Genomic DNA, 23,463 nt, shown 5'->3' with positions numbered 1-23,463 from the left:
GTTCAATCTAGCAATATATGTCAAGTTAGGTATGTTGTTTATTTAACCCATATCTAAACCAACTGCGTACAATCGCTTTCACCAGTCCATAACTAATCGCTGTAATGAGGAGCAAACAAATGCCATCTCTGTATAAACTAACAAAGAGATTAGGGTGAATCGTGTTGTCTTCTTGTCCAAACAAGACGTTTATGTAACACAGGGCCCGACTTTAAGCTTTTCCATGTTCTAGTGTGAAAGCTAAAAACAGCTATCCTAAAACATTTCAACAATGAAGTTTTAGCAGCTGAAGTGTTAGCAAAATGCTTATAGACAGAAGTTATCCACAAAGTACTGCAAACACTATATTATAGTCACTATAATCTTATTAGGTCATGTAGTGTTTTTACTCTTAAGTAGGGCTGGGTGATAGGACCAAAAATATTCTTACTATTTTTCTTCCTCCAAATCAAACAACATAAATATTTATCATGATATTCATTCACCATTAATTTATATTTATATTTATGCATTTAGCAGATGCTTTTATCCAAAGCGACTGTCAGGGCATTCAGGCTAGACATTTTTTTTTATCAGTATGTGTGTTCACTGGGAATTGAACACATAACCTTTTGCGCAACTCAATGGTTTACCAATGAGCCACAGGAACAATATGGATGAAAAAAATATAACTTGGTTGTATGTATGACACTGATTAAAAATAATAATCTTAATTAATATTATTACTTTTACTTCAAGAAGCACATTTTCGTACGTATATTACTGTAAGTTCAAGTTGAGCTGTACCTTTATTTTGATAAAGTTGTCGTGAAGATCTTTGAGCTTCAGATTGTAGATGACAATAGTTTTTCTAAAAATAAAACTGTGAAAAGCTTGTGAAGTGACTTTCAGAACAGCTCTGATGAAGTTAAAGTTCATGTCTTTATATACTGCGATGGCACATGATAAAATGTGTGACATTAATGGCATGCACTGATTTGCTGTTGTCATGTTTATTTCTGCAGTGTGAGATTGTTAGATTAATCCATAGGTTTAAAATGTCCCAAGCTTATTATAAAAATGTATTTTATTGCAGACTCAGTATGATATTGTTTATTGCCCAGCCTTAAATGCCCCCTCTAAAAAAGCAAAATGCTAAAAAGTTATCTTTCTTTTCACATGCAGTGCCCCGTCAATGTGGAGTCCAGTAATAGCAGAGGTGCTCACCAGAGTGGATGAGCATGTGCTGCTTGAGATTCTGTATTCGAGTGAAGCGGACGCCACATGTAGGGCACTGGAAAGGCCGTTCAGGACCGTTGAGTCCTGGGCGAGTGGACGGGCTAATGTACAGGTGGTATGGGTACTGGACATTCTCCAGCCTGGAGAAAGAGTGACAGGACAAGAGACTAAATTAGATGAGCCAATTGCACACAGAGGTTTAGTAGTCATTAAAGGGATAGTTATCAATTACTCACCCTTGTGTTGTTCTAATATGTATGCCCTTCTTTCTTTTTCAGACCACAAAAGGAGATTTTTAAAAAAGTCCCGCACATGCTTTTCCATCTAATGTCAGTATATGGTGATCAACATCAAGCTTTGACACGAAAGTATCACAGAGTCACATGAGACATGTGCCAAATATTCCAAGTGTTCTGTGGGTATACGATATGATTTGGTTAGAAACAAACCTAAGTTTAACATATGTAATAAATAAAAAATGGGACACAAAAAACCAAAACGCTTAAAAAAAGTATCTGTGTAGTTTGTTCACTGAGTTGAATAACTTTGTGTTGCGAGTTATCACAGACACAGTCATGCGCAGAAACCAACGGCCAAGTCAGGATATTTGTTAAATAATGTTTAATTTGAGTTTGTTTCTTACCAAACCCTATCATATACCCGCAGAAAACATGGTATATACGTCACTTGTCGCATGTGACCACTCTCTGATACTGTAGCATCTTTTTAAAAAGCCTGATGTTGATTGCCATATACTTTAATTATATGGACAGGTGGAACATTTTTTCTAATAATTATTTTTGAGGTCCAAAAAAGAAAGAAGGACAGAGTTTTTGAAGCTTCAGTTTGTCTACATCTAGTCAATGCTAGACAGTCCTACAGAGTACAAACAACATGTATTGCTCTCATGACAGATCAGCAGACTTCCTTGTTTAGTGTGTTACAGCATTTAGAGGAAAACAATGATGTCACGACTGGAATTAAACTTTTTTTATTGTAAAGTATCCCCTTATATTTGTAAATATATAAGACATGTTGATTTACTATTTCATGACCACTTTAAATGAATAAATGTAAATTTGGGTGGGAATGTGCCACACTAGTCTTCAAATTGCCTGTTGAGTATTTTCCTTGTATTCATGCGATCACTTCCATTTCCCTTTGTCTACAGATCCACTCAGATCAACCCACAAAAGTTAAAGGCTAACATATAACACATTTAGTCAGGTATATCAAGTTGTCATATAAAAGCAGACTTCACTGCTAAGACGGAAAGCAGTGTCTTTTTTATCCCATTTGTTTTGCATCATACCATTTCCCTATTCTTCCAATATTCCAAAAGGCATATTCAGGTCCAAGAAGTTTCCAGAAAGTCTGCCAACTAGCTTCTCTGGCCTCTTGGCAAGAAATCCCCATCTAAATAGCCACTACAATATCACAGAGCCTCTTCTGCTTAATAAGTAAGTATACATGAGGAAAGACGATGATGAGAAGACTTAAATATTATGTCCCTCCTCAGAGGGGCCCTTTAGTTCAATCATAAAATTGAGACGTCGTAAAAGCATACTCTGTAAAAACAACACAGACACCAAAGGGGTCTTACCTCTCATCCTCCTCCATGTGACCAGTAGTGTTTGGAGTGCCCTGCATGGACTGGAGACCCTCCGTCACCCCCTCATCCAAGGAGCCTGAAGAGAGAGCAGAAGGTTGTTTCTGAACCTCTGTTCCAGTAAAATCTTAATATTTTGTTATCTACTTTTATTTTAACAGATATAGCCTCAGACAAAAAACGTTCTCATAAGTGCACAAATTAATCAGAGAGTAACAGTGATAAATATGAGGTAAATATGACATTTGAAAGTTAAGTAAGTATAAGGATGATCCATTGAAATGTTAACAGAAATAATGAATTTGATAATCTACTGACACACTAATCACGTGGGTCAATGTCATATGAAAGTGCTTACAATAAAGAAATGTCACAGATGTGTTCTAAACTTGATTTCTAAAACATTTCAACACACAAACTCCTTCTATTCATGTTGATTTCATATGGTTTGGAAGAACCAGGATGGTTTCAATTTAATGACTTAAATGGCATGTGCACCAATCAAGCGAAAAAAAAAAGTTTTCACATGAATGGAAACACATCATTATTGCAAAAAGTGTTGTGAAATATACACTGCTATTGAAATTTTTGAGGCTAGTAAGAGTGAAAGACGACTCTTGCTCACCATTTCATTTTCATTCATATGACCAAAAATACAGTAAAACTAATATTGTGAAATAATACAATAATTATTTTCTATGATCTCATATTTGATGGCAAAGCTTATCACAAGTATTATTAACAATATTAAAATAATGACAATTATAATTAATGCATACATGCATATGCATATATTTGATGAATAGAATGTTAAAAAGAACATTTATTTTTTGTAACAGCATTTTGTAACATTCTAAATGGCATTACGGTCACTTTGATAAATTTTATGCATTCTTGCTAAATACAAGTATTCATTTCTTTAAAAAAAAATATTGACCTAACATTTAAAAAACAGTTGTGTATTTTTCAAGGTAACATTTTTTTTTTTTTTTTTAACATCATGAATGCCACACCACATGATATTTTACAAAATAGCCAAAATGTCGATCACTATTAAGTAGAGTCTCACCAATGGATGAGGACTGAGGGCTGATGAGAAGATCTTCTTGGGTGTGTTCATTGCCAGGGACTGTCTGCTGGTCACTCAGAGAACTGTGTGGAGCACTGACTGGTTGAGAAACTTCTTCATGCACTTCTTCATCACTCAGCCTTTCCACCTTCACCTGCACATCTTCTTCTTCCTCCTCCTCCACCCCTGCAGCACCCCCTACGCCCAGGCCACGTGGGCCCTCGCAGGTCAAATACTCCACCAATGCCCGTCCACTAGAGTCCTGCCCCGGTGCTCCAGATTGTTCCAGGAGGCCTTCCGGTAGTTTTGACTTTTCTGCCGCAAACCGCCGGTCCACACCAAAAGGGTATGTCCAGGAGAAGGCCAGAGATGGTTCCAGAGCCTGCGCTGAACTCTCTGGGAAGGAGGAAGAGGAGGGAGAAGGGTTGGGGACTTGCGGAGAGGTTGAGGATGCTGGTTGCGGGCTCGCAAAGCCTTTACGCTTGCGTCTAGACTCGCGGCACACAGGAATGGGCCGCTCCGGTACGCTGCATTCGGATGAGACCGGAGATGGCGAGAGGGCATCTACAGGGGCGAGGGTGCAGCTCGCATGGGCTTCAGGGGTCTCTTGGGGTCTGTGTAAAACTGGAGGTTGGGTGCTACCAGGACCTCCTGCTCCTGAGGATGCAGAGTTCCACAGGATACTGGACTTCATGAACTCAGAGCAAGTGTTGGCCACCGCAAACATCTGCATGTAGCTAGCAGCTGCCAGTACGTCTATGATATTCTCCGTACTAATGGATAGGGTGGACGTGTACGCATATTCCAGAAGAGGAGCGAAACCTGCGACCGTCACATGTTGGAGATCCAGCACATGTTTGTTATCTTCACTTACTATTACAGTGTCTTCTTCAGCTGGCTTCCCAGAAAGCTTTGTTCGAAGGAAGTCACTACAGCAGGCTAGCACTACCTTATGGGCAGAGAACATCTGGCCTTGTACGCGAATGGTGACGTCACAAAAGTGGCCCTCACTGCGTAGGGTGTTGAGCTTATCCAAAAGCTCTTGGCTGTGGTTGGGGGAGTTGTGAGTAAAGGTTTTCACACCCATCCTTCACAGCAGGAAGAGGAGTCTGGACTGCCTGGAAAGAATAAGATACTTTAGTGGAACAAAATGGCTAATAATAGCAAGTTATGTTTACACGGTTGGACATAATTGAGCTACATAAGCTATTTGTTCTGTTGTAGTTCTAAACACGACACAATCTGTAAATGAATATTTGAAGTAGGGATGTAAGTTTGCAGGAATATTCATAATCATTTAAATTAACGGGATAGATCATACAAAACATTAACTCAACATAGTTTAATAAAGTGTCAAATATGTATGACTTACTTTCTTCTGTGAAACATAAAAGTAGATATTTTGAGGACTGTTGTTCTCAGAACATTTTCTTTTATTTTTTGTAGAAGAAAGTAAGTTATGCAGGTTTAATACAACATGAGGTCGAGTAAATGATGACAGAATTGTCATTTTTGGGTTAACTATCCCTTTGACAATCGATTCATTGTTAAACACTAGTGTTGCAAAAACATGAGAACTCCAAATATCTTGCACACATAGCCTACATAATTTTTTTTATTTAAATATTATGTGTGTAATAATAAAAAAGTACCTGCAAAAAATGACTTTTTCAAATTGTACATTTTTTATGTTTTCCTCCCCAGAAATAGTTCATCCATCTCACTTATGTCACTGGCAAGGAAATTTTCTCCTCACTGCTGATCTAGCAAAGCTACTTATACAGACAGAAGACACGCGGCTTTACACCTTCAGCATTTTTCAGTTCCAGAGGTCCTTATGACACAAAGCAAAAGCACATACTTAAAATGATTCAAAGCTGAGGAATCCTGATTTTGTTACATTTCCAAGCCAACATAAACTCCCTCAAATAGCATCTGCCGAAAATTGGTATCGCATTGCTTGGATCCAGCTGACAGCTAACAGAGGGATGGCAGATATGTCTAAACTATACGGATATCCAAATGAGTCCGGCTGGGTTTAGAGAGAAAGGGTCCATCTCTGGTCCTTATCTCACGCTGTTAAACTTTGCAACTGTAGTGGAGATGAAGTAAGCTAAGAAACAGCTTAAAAAACCTTCTAAATTCTTAGAAAGACAATACTTTCAATTCTTAGAATGACAAGGTGCATTTCACAGTGACTTTAACTATTTTGAGACAGATAAAAGCTAGATCTATAAAATAGATACAAATCCCTGTTGTTTATGAAATGCACGTTTAAGGATTTTACAGTTAACGTCGTAACTTATTAACAGTAAATAGATTAAATTAGTTTGTTTTACAGGTTTATAGTCCACATCAACATTATTCTAAAAAATTAGCAAAAAAGTACTGTGAACAAAGAAAGTTATAGAAGCAAAACTGACATAAAAAGGCAAAAATCACTGACATCATTATGACAAAAATATCAGATTGAAAATATAAACTATTATAAAACAGCAACATGCCATAACTATGACTTAAGTCTTAATTATAAATTAAGATGTCACATTTAAAATGTGTCATTCTTTAAACTATCATAAATGCCATACCAATATAAAAACATATAAAAACCAAAATACCTAATTACAGATATCATTCATCGGGAAGGGACAATGGCATCTTATTGATGGCTGTTAGTGAAAGTTAGAGGGGCGTGGCTTTACACACGAGTTGCTTTTGTTTATGTATCAAATAGCAAACATTGATTCACAGTAGTAGCCGTAACAGTACAATTCTCACTTGTTTATATCCAACTCCCAAATCAAAGGTTTAGACTGATGCACACTTGGATTTCTGAATCACCAAAAACTGCGTATATTGACAGGTTGGATGTGGCCTGCTATTGTGCGATGTGTAAACCAGAGTTAGGTTACGATTAATATATGAAAACCCATTGCGAGTTAACAATGTGACATTATCAGAAACTCGTCCAAATAATATACGTTGCTTAAGAAAATGAACATGCATCATGGTTTTCAGAGTCTGAGAACGACGTCCAGCTAACCTGCAGCATTCATTGGCTAGCTCGCTAATCTCTCCGACGACGGCTAAAACGGTCCCGTCAGCGTCAACACAGTGTACGAAACATTACTTGCGTTAGATGTATATCTGTGCAGCTCACCGGTAACAAAGAATGGATGAATCCGTTGAAATGTGAAATGTAAGACAACTATAAGCGCATGAATGTGACCCAGCAGCGAGCTAACTAACTTAGCCGCTAGAATTCTGACACTTGCACAGAAGTACTGTCGCTTCTTGACAGCATCGTCACATCCATATAAACCACGAAGTCGAGTGCCCCGTTTGTATTAAATAGCTAAATCATAAAAAATAAGTCGGTTTAAAATGTAATTATGTATAAAATGCATTGGAATCCCCTCTGACAGGTTTGAGGCTGATGTTTACATATTGTATCCCAGAATGCTTTTCACGGGGCTCGTGCCGAGTCGTGCGACTGACCTTTCATGCTTTACTGATGACTTCAAAAGCGCTGTGATGACGCAAATTACACAAAATAAAAGCACGATTTCCATTTTTGTAGACCATTTATAAGGTATTAAAGAGTTTTTGTTGTTAAAGATGTTGTGTAAAGTTGTTTCAGACTACATAGTTATATGTTACTGGTTTTAGAAAGCTTTTTTGTCAAGTGTTGTCTTTGCCCTTTTTGAGATTATGAAATAACATTACATGTGACATTGTAGTTACTAATGTATTCTTTAAAAAAGAAAAGAAAAAGAAAAAAAAGGATTTGATTGAATGTAGGAAACTTACCTTTCTCCTCACAAAATCTATAAGGATATATGCACAAAAGTCTATAGGAGTCCTTATTTAACTACATTTGCATCTTGCAAAATGATCTTAGTTTCCAGTATTTTGTTAGTCTGAATTTACAACTTTTCATCTATTTGTTCTTTATACACAGTTGTTCATTGAGTTTTATTAATTCATTTGTACACAAGGTAACAATGTAGCTATTGGTTAACAATGTGTTGACATGGAGGCCTTACAAATGAATCAAGAAGAATTTTATTATTGTAGACACATTAAATTGATTTAAATTCTTACATAAATCATTTATAAGACAGACAACAGCATCAAGAAAAAAACATTAGGTGTTGAAGGTAGAAAAATAAATAGCTTGTAAAAGGAAGCTATAACAATAGCATTGTGCAGACCTTCATTGAAGGGATAGAATGCTTTAGTTTCAAATATGCACCATTTCAAAACTTGCATACTTTTGACTCAGATGGAATGCAAATCTTTTCTCTCATATTTGAAATTTTTACAGGTTTTGTTCAGTTACATTAAAGGCCTAGAAAATTAGCAAGTATCCAATTAAATGTAATTTTAGCATATGTGAAATGGCTCTGGCAACAAAAATCAGTGATCGTACGGCTAAAGGGAAAATTTCAGAACAATAAGCCTATAGTTGTCCTATTACATAAAATAATATTCATTAACGACATTTAGGTTTGTTTTTCTCTTCTTTCTTATAATGTGTGTGGGTGATAGATTTTTAAATGCATTTATACAGTGTCAACTAAAGCTTGGAAGACTAAGGAAAAAATTAACAGAATATAGATTGCAAAGATGCATGCAATCTCAATGTGTCTTTCACAGGAAATGTATTTTCTCTTTTTGTGTCTTAGTAATCATTGCAATTATCTTGAGGGCACATGTGTGTCCAATAATATACAGTAATTATCCACTTCTAAATGAACATTTAACAATAAATTACTTTCTCCTGTAAACTCACATATGCCAGTATCCGTTATTTTAAATGATCCCTTTTAAGTAATGTGCACCAGTGGATGCCAATAGAGAAATTAATTAATTAAAGGCACACTTTGTAGTCTTTACACGGTTGCTCTTAAACGGGGATAGCTTGTTGCCTCAAGGCTTTATATATGTACAGAAAAACCAACAGTGTGTGAGAGAAGGCAATTCCACTTTGATTCTACATTACAAACTAAAATCATTCATCCAAATCAACAGTCATAACCAGGCAACATTTTAAAGGTAAAATTAGCATATCTGTATCTATTCAGCTTTTATCGGTGTATGTTATGTACATACAGCTATTGTGAGACCAGTAAAGGACTGTACTTCCAAATACTGTTTCCTCCAGTGTTGCAATATGAAAAATCTGAAAGCCTTTGAGGGTGATACCAGTATTAAAAGGAGTAAATATTTATAAGAAACAGACTAAATGCTACAAAACATAAGCTGGCAATTAAAATAAATGTGTGAAATCAATTAGTCTAGCATGTATAAAGATACTAAAATGCAGTCCGTTGTGGACAGTTCTAAAAAGATGGATGATCTGACTTGAATCATTAATGTGACCACCTTTAGGTACCTTAATTTGGACTCATTTCAGCAGGTTTGTGCAAATGGTTTCCAACGGACTCCTCTCTAAACTGTGAACATTATGAAGCTTGTATTGACTGAGGTAGATCTCCGTGGGAGGTTACCTTTGTGGTTAAAAGACAGAATTAGATTAAACCATGGTATAGATAATAACTCATATCAAATGTCCTGGTTATGCTTGACAAGCAATCTCCAATCTAATGCTCTATACCCAAGAGCTTCTTAGTTTGTTTCTGAAGCTTTTTCTCAGTCACTATGGATCCCACCACCTCCTCATTCTCTACTACTGCACATAATGTCAGATTTAGCAGTCCTGATAAAAACATTCTGCTATAGCTACCTCTGGCCTTTTGTCTGGGTTGCACTTTTCATGCTCTAGAACCTTGCCCGTGTAGTCCATGCAGACTACAGTGCGGTGCCGCTGTCCGACTCCGCAAGTCCGTGAACAGGCTGACCATGGCCCCATTTGCCACATGGGACAGGGCAGATCCCCACAGGGCCGGATGTCTGCCGGTCTCAGGTCGGCATCGCAGAGGTGAGACAAGGATCCATCCCCATCTCTACACTCCACGCTTCTCCTGGACCATCCAGCACCACAGCTCTTGGAACACTCAGACCACTCACCCAGGACCCAGTCAGCTCCCCCAAAGGGCAAGATGACATGTGGCGAAATCCTGCTCTCTGTGTCAGGCTTGCTAAAAGGCACATCCCTCGGCAAAAAGAAAGTATACTTGATTCTAGGGGGTGAGTTGTCCCCAGCGGTGGACAGCAGCTGGATTGTGATGGGCTCCCGAAGACTGTAAAAGCTGAGGAGGCGCTCCAAGGTGGTGGAAGAGCCGCTGTATCGAAGCATGGCGCCAGGCACTGGGATGTCCTGCTCTGCCATAGACACTGAGAAATTCCCATTCAGGATGTAGGTTCCGTGTTCCATCTTTACCGCCAGGTAGTTACCATCGTGTGCGATGCCTCGATGGCTGCGCTGTTTTATGTCAATATTAGTTGCCCCAGCAGGGATGGTAACAATATCAGTGTAGCCAATACTGTGGAGATAGGCATAAACAGTGTATCATATGAATAGCGGTACAATATTGGTCATCATTTGACAATACACACTTTAAATTAACAGATTCTTTTTTAGCATCTCTGGTTACATGAAATATCTTTAACATCCATGGAGTCTTTCCATTGCAGAATTTTCCATGGTTCTTTACTCTGAAGGTGTGGTCCACCTTCTAATAGAATAGGTTACTATTCCAATAATATTCTGTTCTATCAGAAGTTTTTATGTGAGGGTGAAAAACTTCCCCTTGCAGGGTTTACTCATTTTCAAGTTGGTCACATGAATTTGCTGCTTCGACCAATAAAAACTTGCTTATTTTGAAAGTGACTTGTGTGTGAAAGGTGCTTCATACATGTCTGTGTTTCTGACAATAGAGGGTATGCATTGATGTCACTTTCATGACCTTATATGACCACTCAACCAGACTGAGTGGCAAAACGCCTTGTAACTTGGTTGGCACTAGTAAAACTGTGAAAACGGGAGTAAAACTTAATTACTGATTAAATTAAAGGCAGTTGGACTCAGAGAACTAGTGGTCCATGTACAGTACATAGCATACTTGATCTGCTAGACAACACTATAAATGCAATATAGTTAGATCCAAAAATTGATGATCATTGTTATGTACTGTCATATCACCCAGCACCAGGCAAAAATTACATTATGTCAAAAGTGATGAGAACCCCAATGGATATTTTGGTTGTTTCAATATATAACCCTCTATAGACAATGGACTTTTTTGTTTGCAAAATTTCATTGCAATTTTACTACTGTGACCACACCTTAAGACAAAAACCGTTCTTTTAAGAACTGTTCACAGAACAATGGTTCCTCTATGGTATCGTTGTGAAAAGAGCTTCTAGAGCTCTGAATTTTTACATTTATAGATATTATATTAGATACTTCATTTGTACATTATCATTTACCCTTTTTTACATTTAGACTACCTTAGCTGTCTTTTAAAGCTCACTTAAAGACAATTCATGAAAAGAGAATAATTTAATGATGGTTCCATTGGTAATCTCCCTCGAATATCCATTTTTCATACTGTAGATTATAATATCGTTATGTATAGATTCAGTTATATCAGTAGCTCACACCTTTCCCAGTGTGTTCCATCATTTTAAATGGTATTAATAATGCTTACAATCTATACTTACGTAGCTTTGTTTAATGAGCCGCTTATTTTCCTACAGTTTGTACCGTCACCTCCGCAGATACCGCACTTATCCAGCTTTTCATTGGAGCCTATCACCTGGTCACAACCAGCTTTGATGCACTGGCCCTGAACACAGATAGATGGGGTGTCTGGCCCACAGGTGGTGCCATCCACTACCTGCACAGCACATATGAAACATCAGCATTAGAATAGACAGAGAACCATAAACAAAACACTTTCATTGCAGTGGCAGCCTAAGTGCTCCAGTGTATTCTGTTCTAACATAATGGCTATTCCACATAAAGCGGAATAGCACAAACTCTGTGCGGATGACGCAAAACCAAGTACATTTCAGCTGTATCTGAAATATCAGTTACAGAGGTGCACTCAAGAGCTTAAGCAAGCAGCTGGACTGTGGGGTTAGGGTGCTCAGGTTTCACATTTTACAACAGGGAAAATATTTCATGCATGAGAGTTTAGTGGGAGTGTAAAGATATCAATGGGGCTGTGGCAAGAGGGAAGTCTAAGAAAGAGATCATCTGACATCTTAGTAAAGCTTTAGAGCAGGCAGATACACAGAAGAGACTAAAATTTCTTATTTATTATGTTATTATTGCTGATCAGATTAGAAAACATTTTCAACGGATGTGCACCTTAGCTTCAAAAACTTTGAATTCATTGCTCCCTTTGGCTCGGCAGATGAGTTTGCAGCGGTCTCGTGGAGAGACACTGGAATATTTAGGGATCCACTGCTTAATGTTTCCTTGAATGTCCAAGTAACGTTCAGTGTTATACTTCTCACACTGCTCCTCTCTGAAGCTTTTTCCTGTGGATTATAAAAATGGTCACTGGTGCACCACTTAGAATACTGTAATTGTAACAAATGCATAGTCCTTCAAGCTCTTGACCCCATTCACTCCCCTCACTCATTCTCTAGGCCTCAATAATGTGACCTATGCCACCAAGTGTGTGTATGGAGGTTTATTTATAAAATGTTACCATGGTCCTCTGGGCATGTCTGAGTATTGCAGGACTGGTATTTGACCCTCTGTCCCACACAGTATGAGCCCCCATTCTGTGGCACTGGAGCAGTGCACTCACGGCGAGAAAATTCCACACCCCCACCACATGTACGTGAACACGGCCCCCAAGGGCCCCACTCTCCCCAGCCACCATTGACTGGCACCTAGAACACAAATAGAGGCAGTTAGATATACATTTCCTGGTAATGTACAGCACCTTGTATAAACAATACAGTAAAAATACAATAAAATTACTAAATATTATTACAATTTAGTAATTTAGTATCGTTCAATACACTTGAAAATTTATTTTATTCCTGTGATGGTAAAGCAGAATTTATTAGCAGTGTGAAATGATCTTCAGAAATCATTCCAGTATGCTGATTTGCCAATCAAGAATCATTTCTTATTATTATCATTGTTGAAAACAAGCTAATATTTTTGTGGAAACTGTGTGGAAAGTTTTAAAAGAATAGCATTAATTTGAAAAAGAAACCTTTTGTAACATTATAAATGTCTTTACTGTCACTTTTGCCTTGCAAAGCGCTCCTAAACATCACTTCCAGTAAGCGTAGTGCTGACGGAATGTGAGCATACCACACTGCATTTCTGTCAGGGTTTTTTATGAGTTGGCTGAGGGATGCTTTCTAACAGCCAGGCCGTCTGGGATCACAAGCTTGTTTTTTTTTAACACACTGCACCAAATATAATCACACTTTTTAAGAGGCTTTGCTGAATACATTGCAAATGCATCTTTAATGGAAGGCTCAAAAATAATTGAGGTTCCCGCTATATAAACTCTCTCTCTTTTCCTCTCACTCTCTCTGGCATTTAGAAGCTGAATTTAAAGTAGACTGATTATTTTAAGCTGCTCAGCTGGTTGGGATCCAAGAGGACGAACAAGTTTTTTCTGAAGGTAAAAAAAAAAGAACTGTCTGGCTCTAAGCCCTCTAAGACTTCTTCAAACATGTAAACACTATGGTGAAAAGTATGTGTCATCTTTAAAGTCAAAGGAATGGAAATACGTAAAAGTTGTGAATAATCTGAGAGAGACAGAAGAGATCACTGAGACAGTATGCACAACTGTTTACAATTTTTAAAAGGAAGAGGAGGGCGACGCACAAAGAGGCCATGTGCAAGGCGTCGCCTGCTGTGTTAGATATTTGTTAAAAGTGGTGCCTGTTAATCTGTACATGGGTGTTTTAGATGCATACGTGCTGACAGGTAAACCGGATGACTCACATACACACATCCTCCTGGGCATGCATACCTTCTCTTCTCCCGCCTCCTCCAGTGCACTCGACACACATGAACCCTCACGACATCTCCTGTCCTCCCCGCATGGAGTACCCTCAGCCCAGGGAAGGCTTCCATTCCTGGTCGTGCACTGGATCTTGCCTTCCTCACGACACCACAGCTGTGCACATGCCTGATCTTCAGGAGCATTGGGACAGTGGGTATATTCATCCCCGAAAGCTTGCTGGCACTGGCGGTCCAGACCAAACATACGGCCGGGGAGCTCGGTAGGTAAAGGGATGCTCTTCACAGGTGGATCCAGCAAACAGTCACCTGAGGAATGCACATGCAGGGTTTTATTTAGCTTATTTGCTTCCAATTCAACTTGAAGATGGTCTTCCTGTAGCTTAAACAGTTCCAAGTTCAAGGGTTCGATTACCAGAGAAAGCATTTACTGATAAAATATGTTACTTTTAATACAAGATAAGTTGCTTTGGATAAAAGCTTCTCCCAAATACATGTATATAAACTTAAATTATATTATGCTTTTAAGGTGGTTTGGAGTGTTTTCCTTAAGCCTGTTGCTATTGACCAAGTGTTTACTTCAGCTAAAACAATCTCTTACATACAGCAAGTCTAAAACAGGTGTGCACATTAGCTTGAGGGGACTATTTTCATTGCTGAGAGATCTCACTGTACCTCTTCTCATCCCAAATGTGCGTAAGACTTAATAAGTCTCCCATCTGGAGATATCCATTATGTAACCTATTATCGTGCAGCCTCATACTCAGCTATAAAAAAATAGTTTTTATCTGTAACAAAAGAAAGTATAATTTAAATGTAAGAAATGTTCTTCCTAAACATAGTTTTATCCACATGGATAAAGATATGGAGACAGTATAATGCCTTGAAACACTTATGCAGACTTATTGACTCCCTTTGTGTTTTTCTGAGATTGACCACATCTCATTAGGCTTAAAGTATTGAGGATACCTTAACATCTTAAGTATTAAGAATTTGGAAAGGTTCCAATACAGCTTTACAGACCTAAATGAATGTTATGAATGCTTAGTAATGGAAGGCATTTGGTGAAACGGATACAGGTATGACAACAATGGAAAATAACAGCCTTGAAGCCATATCAGTTCATAGTCTACAGTACCTGTAGGTAAAGACAGCATGTGCTTGGCTACACGTACTGTACTGTCTCTGTGAGGGAATAGTTGTTAAACCTAGAATGTTTGAGTCATTGAAGATGAGTCAGTGGAAGAGCGGGAACGAAAGTGTGTAGACTGAGATATCGACGGAAATAAATCAACTGGAGAAAATATGTCTACCATATTTCCGGAGTTGTCACTTTTTCTTATCTGAGTTCATCTTTATTGTGAATTGTCCTGTTGTATTTGAATCATAGTTAATATTAGGTATATCTAATGGACAGTCTTGATGGAAAGATTTATATTAAAAATAAATGCTGTTCTTTTTGACTTTCCATTCAATCCAGAAAAATTGATCTGAAAGACTGTCATGGTGAAGACTATAGTAACGCTTGCTGAAAATACAGACCAGACAAGAATAAATGACATTTTTATATGAATTGAAATGGAAAAGTTATTTTAAACTGTAATAATATTTCACAGTGTTACTGTTTTGACTCATTTTGATGTAATAAATGCAGCCTTGGTGAGCACAGGGGACATCAGAAATGAGGGATCTTACTGATCCCAAACTTCTGAACCGTAGTGTATACTGTATATTCGTACCATACATCAGTAGATGGAGTGAGAGTGAGCTTACTCTGCAAAGACTGTTAGTTTTGACACTCTCAGCAAAATAACAGAGTGTGGTCCCACCAGCCCATTATTAGTGGTCAGGGAGTAAGTTAAGACAGAAGTGGCATTTAAACAAGAAACGTGCAAGACACTGAAAGAAAGTAAATTCATAAAAGACAGGCATCTACATTATAGAGATTTTTCGCCGCACATTAAGATGAAAATTATACTGTAGACTCTCTGTGCCATGTTTCCATTAACTTTTGAATGACAGATATACAATTGTAGCAAAATATCTCAAAACTCTCAGAGTCTCTAGGAAATATGCACCATTATGCTCTAAGGCCAAAACCAAACAAAAACTGAAAACCTAATGTTAACCGAGAGAAAACCAGCTGTTAATAAAAAATACACTCAGAAAGACAGGAGCAAATCAAATGCTACTGCATTTCAGGGAGTTCTTTTTCACTCACATATACTGTAACTTTAAAAAAAATAATAAATTATTAAAACAGCATCCTGACAGGCAGAGAAGGATCATACCGTGGCCATTGTCAAAGAACTCGGTGATGTAGAATGCACTACATGGGGACCAGGGAAGAGTTTTGTTGAGGTGAACGAAGAAAGGAGCCATCATATGATGCCCGTTGAGATGCCCAAACAACTTCTCACAGATTTTGGAATCATCATGTGGCATGCTGAGTACATGGCCTGAAAAAAAGAGGAAAATATAAAGATGCACTTCACCTGTAGAGTGTAATAATTTTTCCACATATGACTATCTTTCATTGATCACTGTTGCTTATTGTGCTTTTTGCCTTTCCAGAGGGTGTCATTACTACTGCTGCTACTGCAACTTGGTGCTTAGTCAATGGAGAAGAACTGTACCTCAGACAGTCAACGTAAGTCTATTTGATTATTTAATGGTCCTTTTCTCATCAAATATTGACATGTGATTCATCATTTTGCAATTAAATATTGATATGAAATTAATTGTGATTCATTTGAATTTAGTCTTCAGATCATGTGATGAATTCGATTCAAAATTGTGATCGATCGACAGGAGTAATGGTAACACAAAGTTCTCCGAATATTTTAGCTGCTGAAAACAGCTGGCTTACATTAATTAATGACTCAGTCTGGAACACATGCTCTTGTCCAGACAGTCGGTAAGGCTGAGATCTCTTACTACAGACATGGAGTCTGGTCATGTGTGTGAACATACCGACTTCGTGGGACACGGTGAAAGCTGCCTGAAGGCCGTTGTCCTCTATGACTGAGCAGCTTCTTTTGGGGTCACACATAGTGCCAATGTCAGCTACACCCAGAGTGTCACAATCCTTATATCCGCAAATATCCTGAGGTCAAAAAAAGAGAGAGACAAGTGGGCAAATGAGCCAGAGAGATGTGAGAGTAGAGGAGAGGGGGACACATCTGAGACACTGATATCCAGACATCGCTCCATTAGTTCCAGACAGCCCTTTTTTCCCCAAGCAGGCTCTTGCCAGCAAAACATATTTGTCAGTGTTTCCATCGTAAAATGAAGCAAATACATGGCAGACTGCATACTAGAAAAAAGCCAGAGGGGGAAAATTAACTATGAGATAGCTGGACCACACAGCACTGTGTAGACCAAAGGGCCTGCCCAGCACTTCCCTGTCCAGACAGGGATAACCTTGACTGGGGAAGACGTCTCAGTGGAAGCCATGTGAGACGACCAGAGACACCCAGACCTCCTCCGCTAAATAAAAACCACCTGTTTCTCCATCTAGCCTCAGCAGGACTGAGATCTCTCTTCGTTCTGTTGTGTTGCTCTCAGCTGGATGTCCAGCTACATTTTTGTTTCTCCTACAACTATTTTATCCAGTGCTAACCCTCTGGTTTTTGGCAGAGCTACAAGCTCTTGCTTGTTGTCTCCAAGATTGGACAGGGGTTCCCTGCTGAGCATTGTGATCATGACCCTGTCACTGACTCAATGAAATTATGTCTTGTTTTGGAAAAGTGGTAGCCAAGTGAGTTAATCAAAAGCTGAAGGTAATTACATCTGTAAAATGTGTGTGGACTGGAAATGTTGGGGAGAAAAAGTCGCCATCTTTCCTGATGGAAAAATTAATTAAATGACCTACATATTTCTAGTATTAAAAGTAAATCTATAAAAAAAAGTCCAGTTGTGCCATAATTTTAAACCCAAAACACATTTGATACATGGGTCACTCACATGAATTTCACTTAAATTTGATTCCTTTGTTCTAAAAAGTCTCTCACCTCTCTAGTAAACAGGATGGCAGTGTCATAGTGTTCAGGATGCCTCTGACTGCCAGGGTTGAAAAGTTGTTGCCACCTGCAGAAGTTGCGCAGGGCAACACCACCGTTGCTTGAAAGCTCAGGTCCCACCTCCTCATCCTCTACAACCACCATCTTCACTACCACCAGACTAACAGCATTTTTCAGGCTAGGATGAACATAGATCTGTGCTGCCATGGACATCACGGTCAGGAGGTAATGCTGTAGAAAGAAAAAATAGAGAACAGAAATGTTGTAATCAAACAAAAATGGTCTGCAGATACACTGCGTAAACAAATATCAAACCCTGGATATACAGTTCCAAAAACATGATGTATTTTTGGCATTAAAACTAGATGATTGTCTGACTGAACCAATATTTTATGTTTCACGTTCAACATATTTATTAAAATAATGCAGCTGTCACAAATATCATAGTAGGACCAGCAAAGACAGCTCCTGCGTGAGTATTTTCTTCATTAAACTTGCATTTTGGGGGGAGAGAATAAAGTGGTGGCCCAAATCTGAAGGCTTATGGGACCAAGACATTTAAACATTTGTTCTTCATTCTATCAATAAAAAGGGTCGCAAACAACTCCTGGATGTCATTTTCGCCCTCCTCTGTATTTTATTTTCTCTCATACTGATTCACAGACAAGTTTCATATTTTGTTACACTCTGTATAACCAACCCCACGGTCGCCCTCAAACCACAAGCTTTTAGTGGTTTCCCTGATTTATGTTACTTTTCATGTCTAAATCATAGACTGATCATTAAGGGCTAATTCGTTTTAGCCTTTATTAAAAACTTGATACATTAACTTCGACTTGTGAATACAGCTGCAGTTTTACATGGAAATAAAAACGCCTAGAATGGAAATTTGTCCCTGAATGACAGTTTTGTCCTGAAATCCTTGATAATTTGAAACAGCCCATATGACAGCTGTTTTGAATAGTCATATAGCTAGCAACACATCAGTTAAAGGGATAAACACATATTCCCAACTTTTAATGTTTAATTCTGTACAGATCTTAAAGGGTAGAAGTGATTTTTTTTTTCATTCACATAATTCAATAAGTAATTCATATCCAGAAAGATTGATTTTTGTTAGCATATTTCTATTTACGTAAAGCTTCGCATAGTTTTAAAACCGGACTATATAATGTAGGTGGAAAGGACTGACAGATTTCGTTCAAAGCGTTTTGTAACTCCATCCAGCTCCAACCTGATCTTTCTATCTCCATGAGAGAAACCCCGCTGCAAGCAACCGCGGGAAGAAAGAAATCACCGACGCTTTGACTTTCCAAAACAAAGTCCTGCGTGCCGTTTTCGATATAAGATCCTTGCTCCCTACAACACCTCAGTATATTGACCTAAAATGCCCTCCTTGGTAAAATCAATTTTACGTGTTTACGCACACTTTCCTTGCGTGCTCAGAGATGGTATATTGAATGTTACCTGGAAAACTTATTGAAAAGACTTGATAGGTCTTTGTGAGACGAATTATTATCTATTTAGGTACCTCACCTAACGTTTTATACAAATATTCCATGTACATATTGCAGTCAGTTGTTCGTATAAGGACACAATCTGGGTATGACTGCGAAATATAAGCTTGTAAAATAAATACAATTAAATATGAAAATTAAATTCAGTTAATACTGTTAAGTTGTTTCACCAGGTGGTCAGTCGAAGCCCCTCGGATGAGTGGTGAAAAGTCTTCAGTAAATGAATAAAGGTCGGTCAGTAGCTCAGTTGTACATAGGCTACACGTTTCAGTATCAGTTAGATAACAAAAAAGTAGGTGCACCTAAAGGAGCAAATGTAGTATTAACAATTGCGCATGCATTTCAAAATAAACCTCGGAAATTTGCGACTTCTCTAAAGGCGCGCTTGGCTCACCTTTATCTCGTCTCCATAGAAACGTGTCATAGAAGCGTCAGCGACTATCAGGGTCTCGATGTATCTCGCAGATGAGACGAATCTTTTCGCGCGTCGCACTTTGCCGTCTTCACTAGAGTTCAGGTTGCTCGTTTTCACAAAGCTGTCAACTTTCTCTTGATCAAAGACCATATTTGACGCTCTGTGACTGCTGCTGGAAAACGCTCGCCTTTTAACGACGTGCACCTGCGGGAAAGGTTTGCCGGTGGTCTTGGCACTTGCTTTAGGCTGAATGAAGTACTCGTCCCCTTGCGTTATGAAAGTACCCTGGATGCCGTGACATAAACTGACAGCAACTACCGAGTCCTCGTCGGAGTTGACCGTTCCTTTGTAGAAACAGTCTCTGAGGTCCTCGCCGCTGTCTCCGGACGGGGTCACGTCCCTGAAGACACCTCCGCTCCTGGAGGCGTCCAGAACGGCTGCGAGGTTTTTTGCATTAATGCGCTGGACGTGTAATGATGGAGACACGAACCTGCTGTCCTGCGTCAGGTCAAGCAGAAAAAGTTGACCAAACGCATTGATCTTAAAACGCTGTCTCTCTTCATTCCTCCAAAAAACACCTTTTCTGAATGTAAGGCTTACTGGCACTGTCTCATCTTCCTCGTTTAGTTCGCTCGTGGCTAACTGAGACATAAGATTTACTAAGAAAAACATATAACAAACCACTGTGGATACCATTTTAATGGTGAATACAGAAATATCCAAAACTGTGTTGAAAAATTAGAAAACGGCACTGGAATGACTGATAGCTAGCTCTGTTTTAAAACTAAGATGAACATAATCCAGTGAAAATTAAAAGAACAATATCAATATTGATTAAATAAGAATTCAAATTAGGCTAAGTCTCGAGAGTTCATAGAAAGAGTCTTGTAAGAAATACTCATCATCCAGCTCACTGTGTAAGCGAAGAATGTTCTTGCGCGGGTATTTATACAGTCTTGGGCTTCTCTAGCGTACGCGGTTTATTTTTGATATTCATTCTCTCTCCTCCCCTCGTGCGCCAAAGCAAGAAAAAAAAAAACCCTGGTTTGATCCAATAGGGGTACCGGCACGGCCCCTTTTCATTACTGCAAGTCTTGCTTACAGCTATTATTATAACAGCCGGCTGGAATGCTTTAGGACACTCGAGGTATGTGTTGAGTGTCAAGCAGATGCTAGAGAGCGTGTCAAACCAGTGAAAATCTGGGAAGAAACGCGATGTACTCACGAGCTAATGGTGTCTTCATACCTAGATAGCAGGGGGCTGTGAAGGTGACGACCGAATATATCCTGGCTGGAGGTTATAACCACAAATCAAATAGTTAAAAAAAAGTTTTTCCAAATAGACTACGTGCAGATCACGTCTGGTGCACATCAAACTGCGATATTGTTTTTAAAATGTAATTTCAAGTACAACCCTGAGTTCATCACTCTCTCTATCGTTGGCATTGATTAAGTTAAAGCCCGCACGCAACATTTAGGAATTAGCAGAGGAAAATTTAATAGGTGATTTACAATGGAAATTTGCAGCGTGGTGTTGATTATCTAAGCGCAGTACATGCGGAAAGCAGCGTGCTGCACAGAGACAGATGACAGGTTGATCTGAAAACTACCGCTGAGGGGCAGCATTGCATCACTTGCAGTATCAAGTTGGAAACTACATTTTTCTACCAATACAGCAATCTAAAGAGAGATCATATGGGATTCTACAGTATAAAAACACATTGTCCAATACTTCAAGGATATATATATATATTTATTTATTTATTTTGCACATGGAAAGACGTTGTTTTGTTATTGGTCGTAGTCTAATATTCATATGGCGGTTAATATTTAGCAAGCTGTATTGGAATTTTTTCACCACAACATGTCGCTCTTACACCAGTGCATGCATGGGGTCAATGGAGTAAAGATATCCTATTGACATGTCTTTTACATTCGGAAGTCCTTACAGCAGCACAATGAAGACATTTCTTGTCAGCAGGACTACATCACCTTTGTACTATAAGCTATAGCACTATAGGGTGAATATTACTTCATCAATGTATAATGTGGACATTGTACTACAAGAATAGGGTTAGGTAAGTGAACCTTTAAGGGTACTGGGTATTGCCACAATAACCCCCCCCCCCTTTTAGATCAAGTCAACTTTATTTCTACAGCGCTTTATACAATATACAAATTTTGGCAGTGACATAAATTTTGTGTTTTGCACAGTTGCTGTGTAGGCTGATCAGATGCATTTTAAATGATTGATAAAAATTTAATTGGCCAAAATTGTACTTTTCACAAAAATCTAAACAAAACAAATTTCACAGTTTTTTGATGCCGACACAAAATGACCAGCTAACATTAATTGACTAATCATATCAACAGCACATGTGAAAGTGTGAATGAGTACCAGTCTGGTAAAACCTGACATCATTGAAGTCTTCAGGATGTCTCAGCGTGTCCAGAAACACCAGGACTAATCTCTTTCTGAGGAGTCAGCTACGAAATCGTGTCACCACCAGTGCAAAGCTTGCTCAGGAACTGCAGCAGTGTGAGTGTGGTGTGAGAGCATCTGCAAGCACAGTAAGGCCAAGACTTTTGGACAACGGCCTGGTGTCAAGAACGACAGCAAAGAAGCCACTTCTCTACAAGAAAAACTTCAAGGACAGACTGAAATTCTGCAGAAAGTACAATGATTGGACAGCAAAAGACTGGTGAAAAGTTCTTTCCTCTGATGAAGCTCCCTTCCGACTGTTTGGGACATCTAGGAAATCGATTGTTTGGAGTAGAAAAGAGGAACGCTACCATGGGTCCTATGACGTGCCAACAGTGAAGCATACTGAGACCATCCATGTGTGGGGTTGCTTTTCAACCAAGGTAGTGGGCTATCTCATAATTCTGCCCCAAAACACTGCCATGAATAAAGAATGGTATCAAAACATGCTGCAAGAGTGACTTCTTCCAACGATCCATGAGCAATTTGGTGATAATCTGTGCAGTTTCCAGCATGATGGATTACTATGTCACAAAGCAAGAGTGATAAAGAAGTGGCTCGAAGATCATTACTTTTAAATTTTGGATCTGTGGCCAGGCAACTCCCTGGATCTCAATCCCATAGAGAACCTGTGGTCGGTCCTGAAAAGGTGAGTGGACAAGCAGAAGCCGAAAAAGTGTGATCAACTCTGAGAACTAATAAGCCAAGACTGGAACGCCATCAGTCAGGATTTGGCCAAGAAGCTAATATCCAGCATGCCAGAGCAAACTGAAGAGGTTATAAATAATAAGGGTCAACACTGTAAATTAACTCATTATATTTTTTTGCCAATAAAAACCTTTAAAACTTATGATATGCTTATGATGTTTTTTCAGTATACCATAGAAACATGGTGGGGCGGGGATTCTAAATACTGCGCTGTAAACTTTGCAAAACACAAAATTGATGTCACTGCCAAAACTTTTGGACATGACTTTAGATTATATTGATAAAACATGTTTGGTAAACGTCAAGCCCATGCACCATTTATGCTCTTCACAGAAACATAAAAAAAAAAAATTATGGAAAATATTATATATATATTTTTGGTGTGCCATTATATAACCTCCCCTTAAATGATGATAATGTCACTCACTGGTGTAGAAATCACTGCACATTCACTTTCTACCACAGCTACTGTGAGTAGAGAATGTAGTTTATGCAGATTTCAGAAAAGAGAAG

At 38.7% G+C, this 23,463-nt stretch overlaps 2 protein-coding genes across 2 annotated transcripts; both read right to left on the bottom strand.

Annotated features, from left to right (window-relative positions):
• Positions 1-1,171: 1,171 nt before the first annotated feature.
• Positions 1,172-7,380, bottom strand: LOC127958195 (zinc finger and BTB domain-containing protein 44-like). The gene is made up of 4 exons (XM_052556986.1): positions 7,057-7,380; positions 3,897-5,014; positions 2,822-2,906; positions 1,172-1,358 (listed from the first exon to the last, which is right to left on the bottom strand). Exons 2-4 carry the CDS (start codon positions 4,981-4,983, stop codon positions 1,172-1,174), a joined length of 1,359 nt encoding a protein of 452 aa, XP_052412946.1. The 5' UTR covers positions 4,984-5,014; positions 7,057-7,380.
• A 1,436-nt stretch (positions 7,381-8,816) lies between these two features.
• LOC127958132 (A disintegrin and metalloproteinase with thrombospondin motifs 8-like) lies at positions 8,817-20,668 on the bottom strand. The gene is made up of 9 exons (XM_052556924.1): positions 19,740-20,668; positions 17,820-18,059; positions 16,780-16,912; positions 16,098-16,265; positions 13,817-14,115; positions 12,524-12,710; positions 12,178-12,350; positions 11,526-11,701; positions 8,817-10,345 (listed from the first exon to the last, which is right to left on the bottom strand). The coding sequence occupies exons 1-9, from the start codon at positions 20,454-20,456 to the stop codon at positions 9,610-9,612; spliced, it is 2,829 nt and encodes a 942-aa protein (XP_052412884.1). The 5' UTR covers positions 20,457-20,668; the 3' UTR covers positions 8,817-9,609.
• Between the last annotated feature and the right edge of the window lie 2,795 nt (positions 20,669-23,463).

This window comes from Carassius gibelio, chromosome B5, assembly GCF_023724105.1.
Source record: "Carassius gibelio isolate Cgi1373 ecotype wild population from Czech Republic chromosome B5, carGib1.2-hapl.c, whole genome shotgun sequence".
NCBI classification, from domain to species: domain Eukaryota; kingdom Metazoa; phylum Chordata; class Actinopteri; order Cypriniformes; family Cyprinidae; genus Carassius; species Carassius gibelio.
This window is presented reverse-complemented; position numbering and strand designations above follow the sequence as displayed.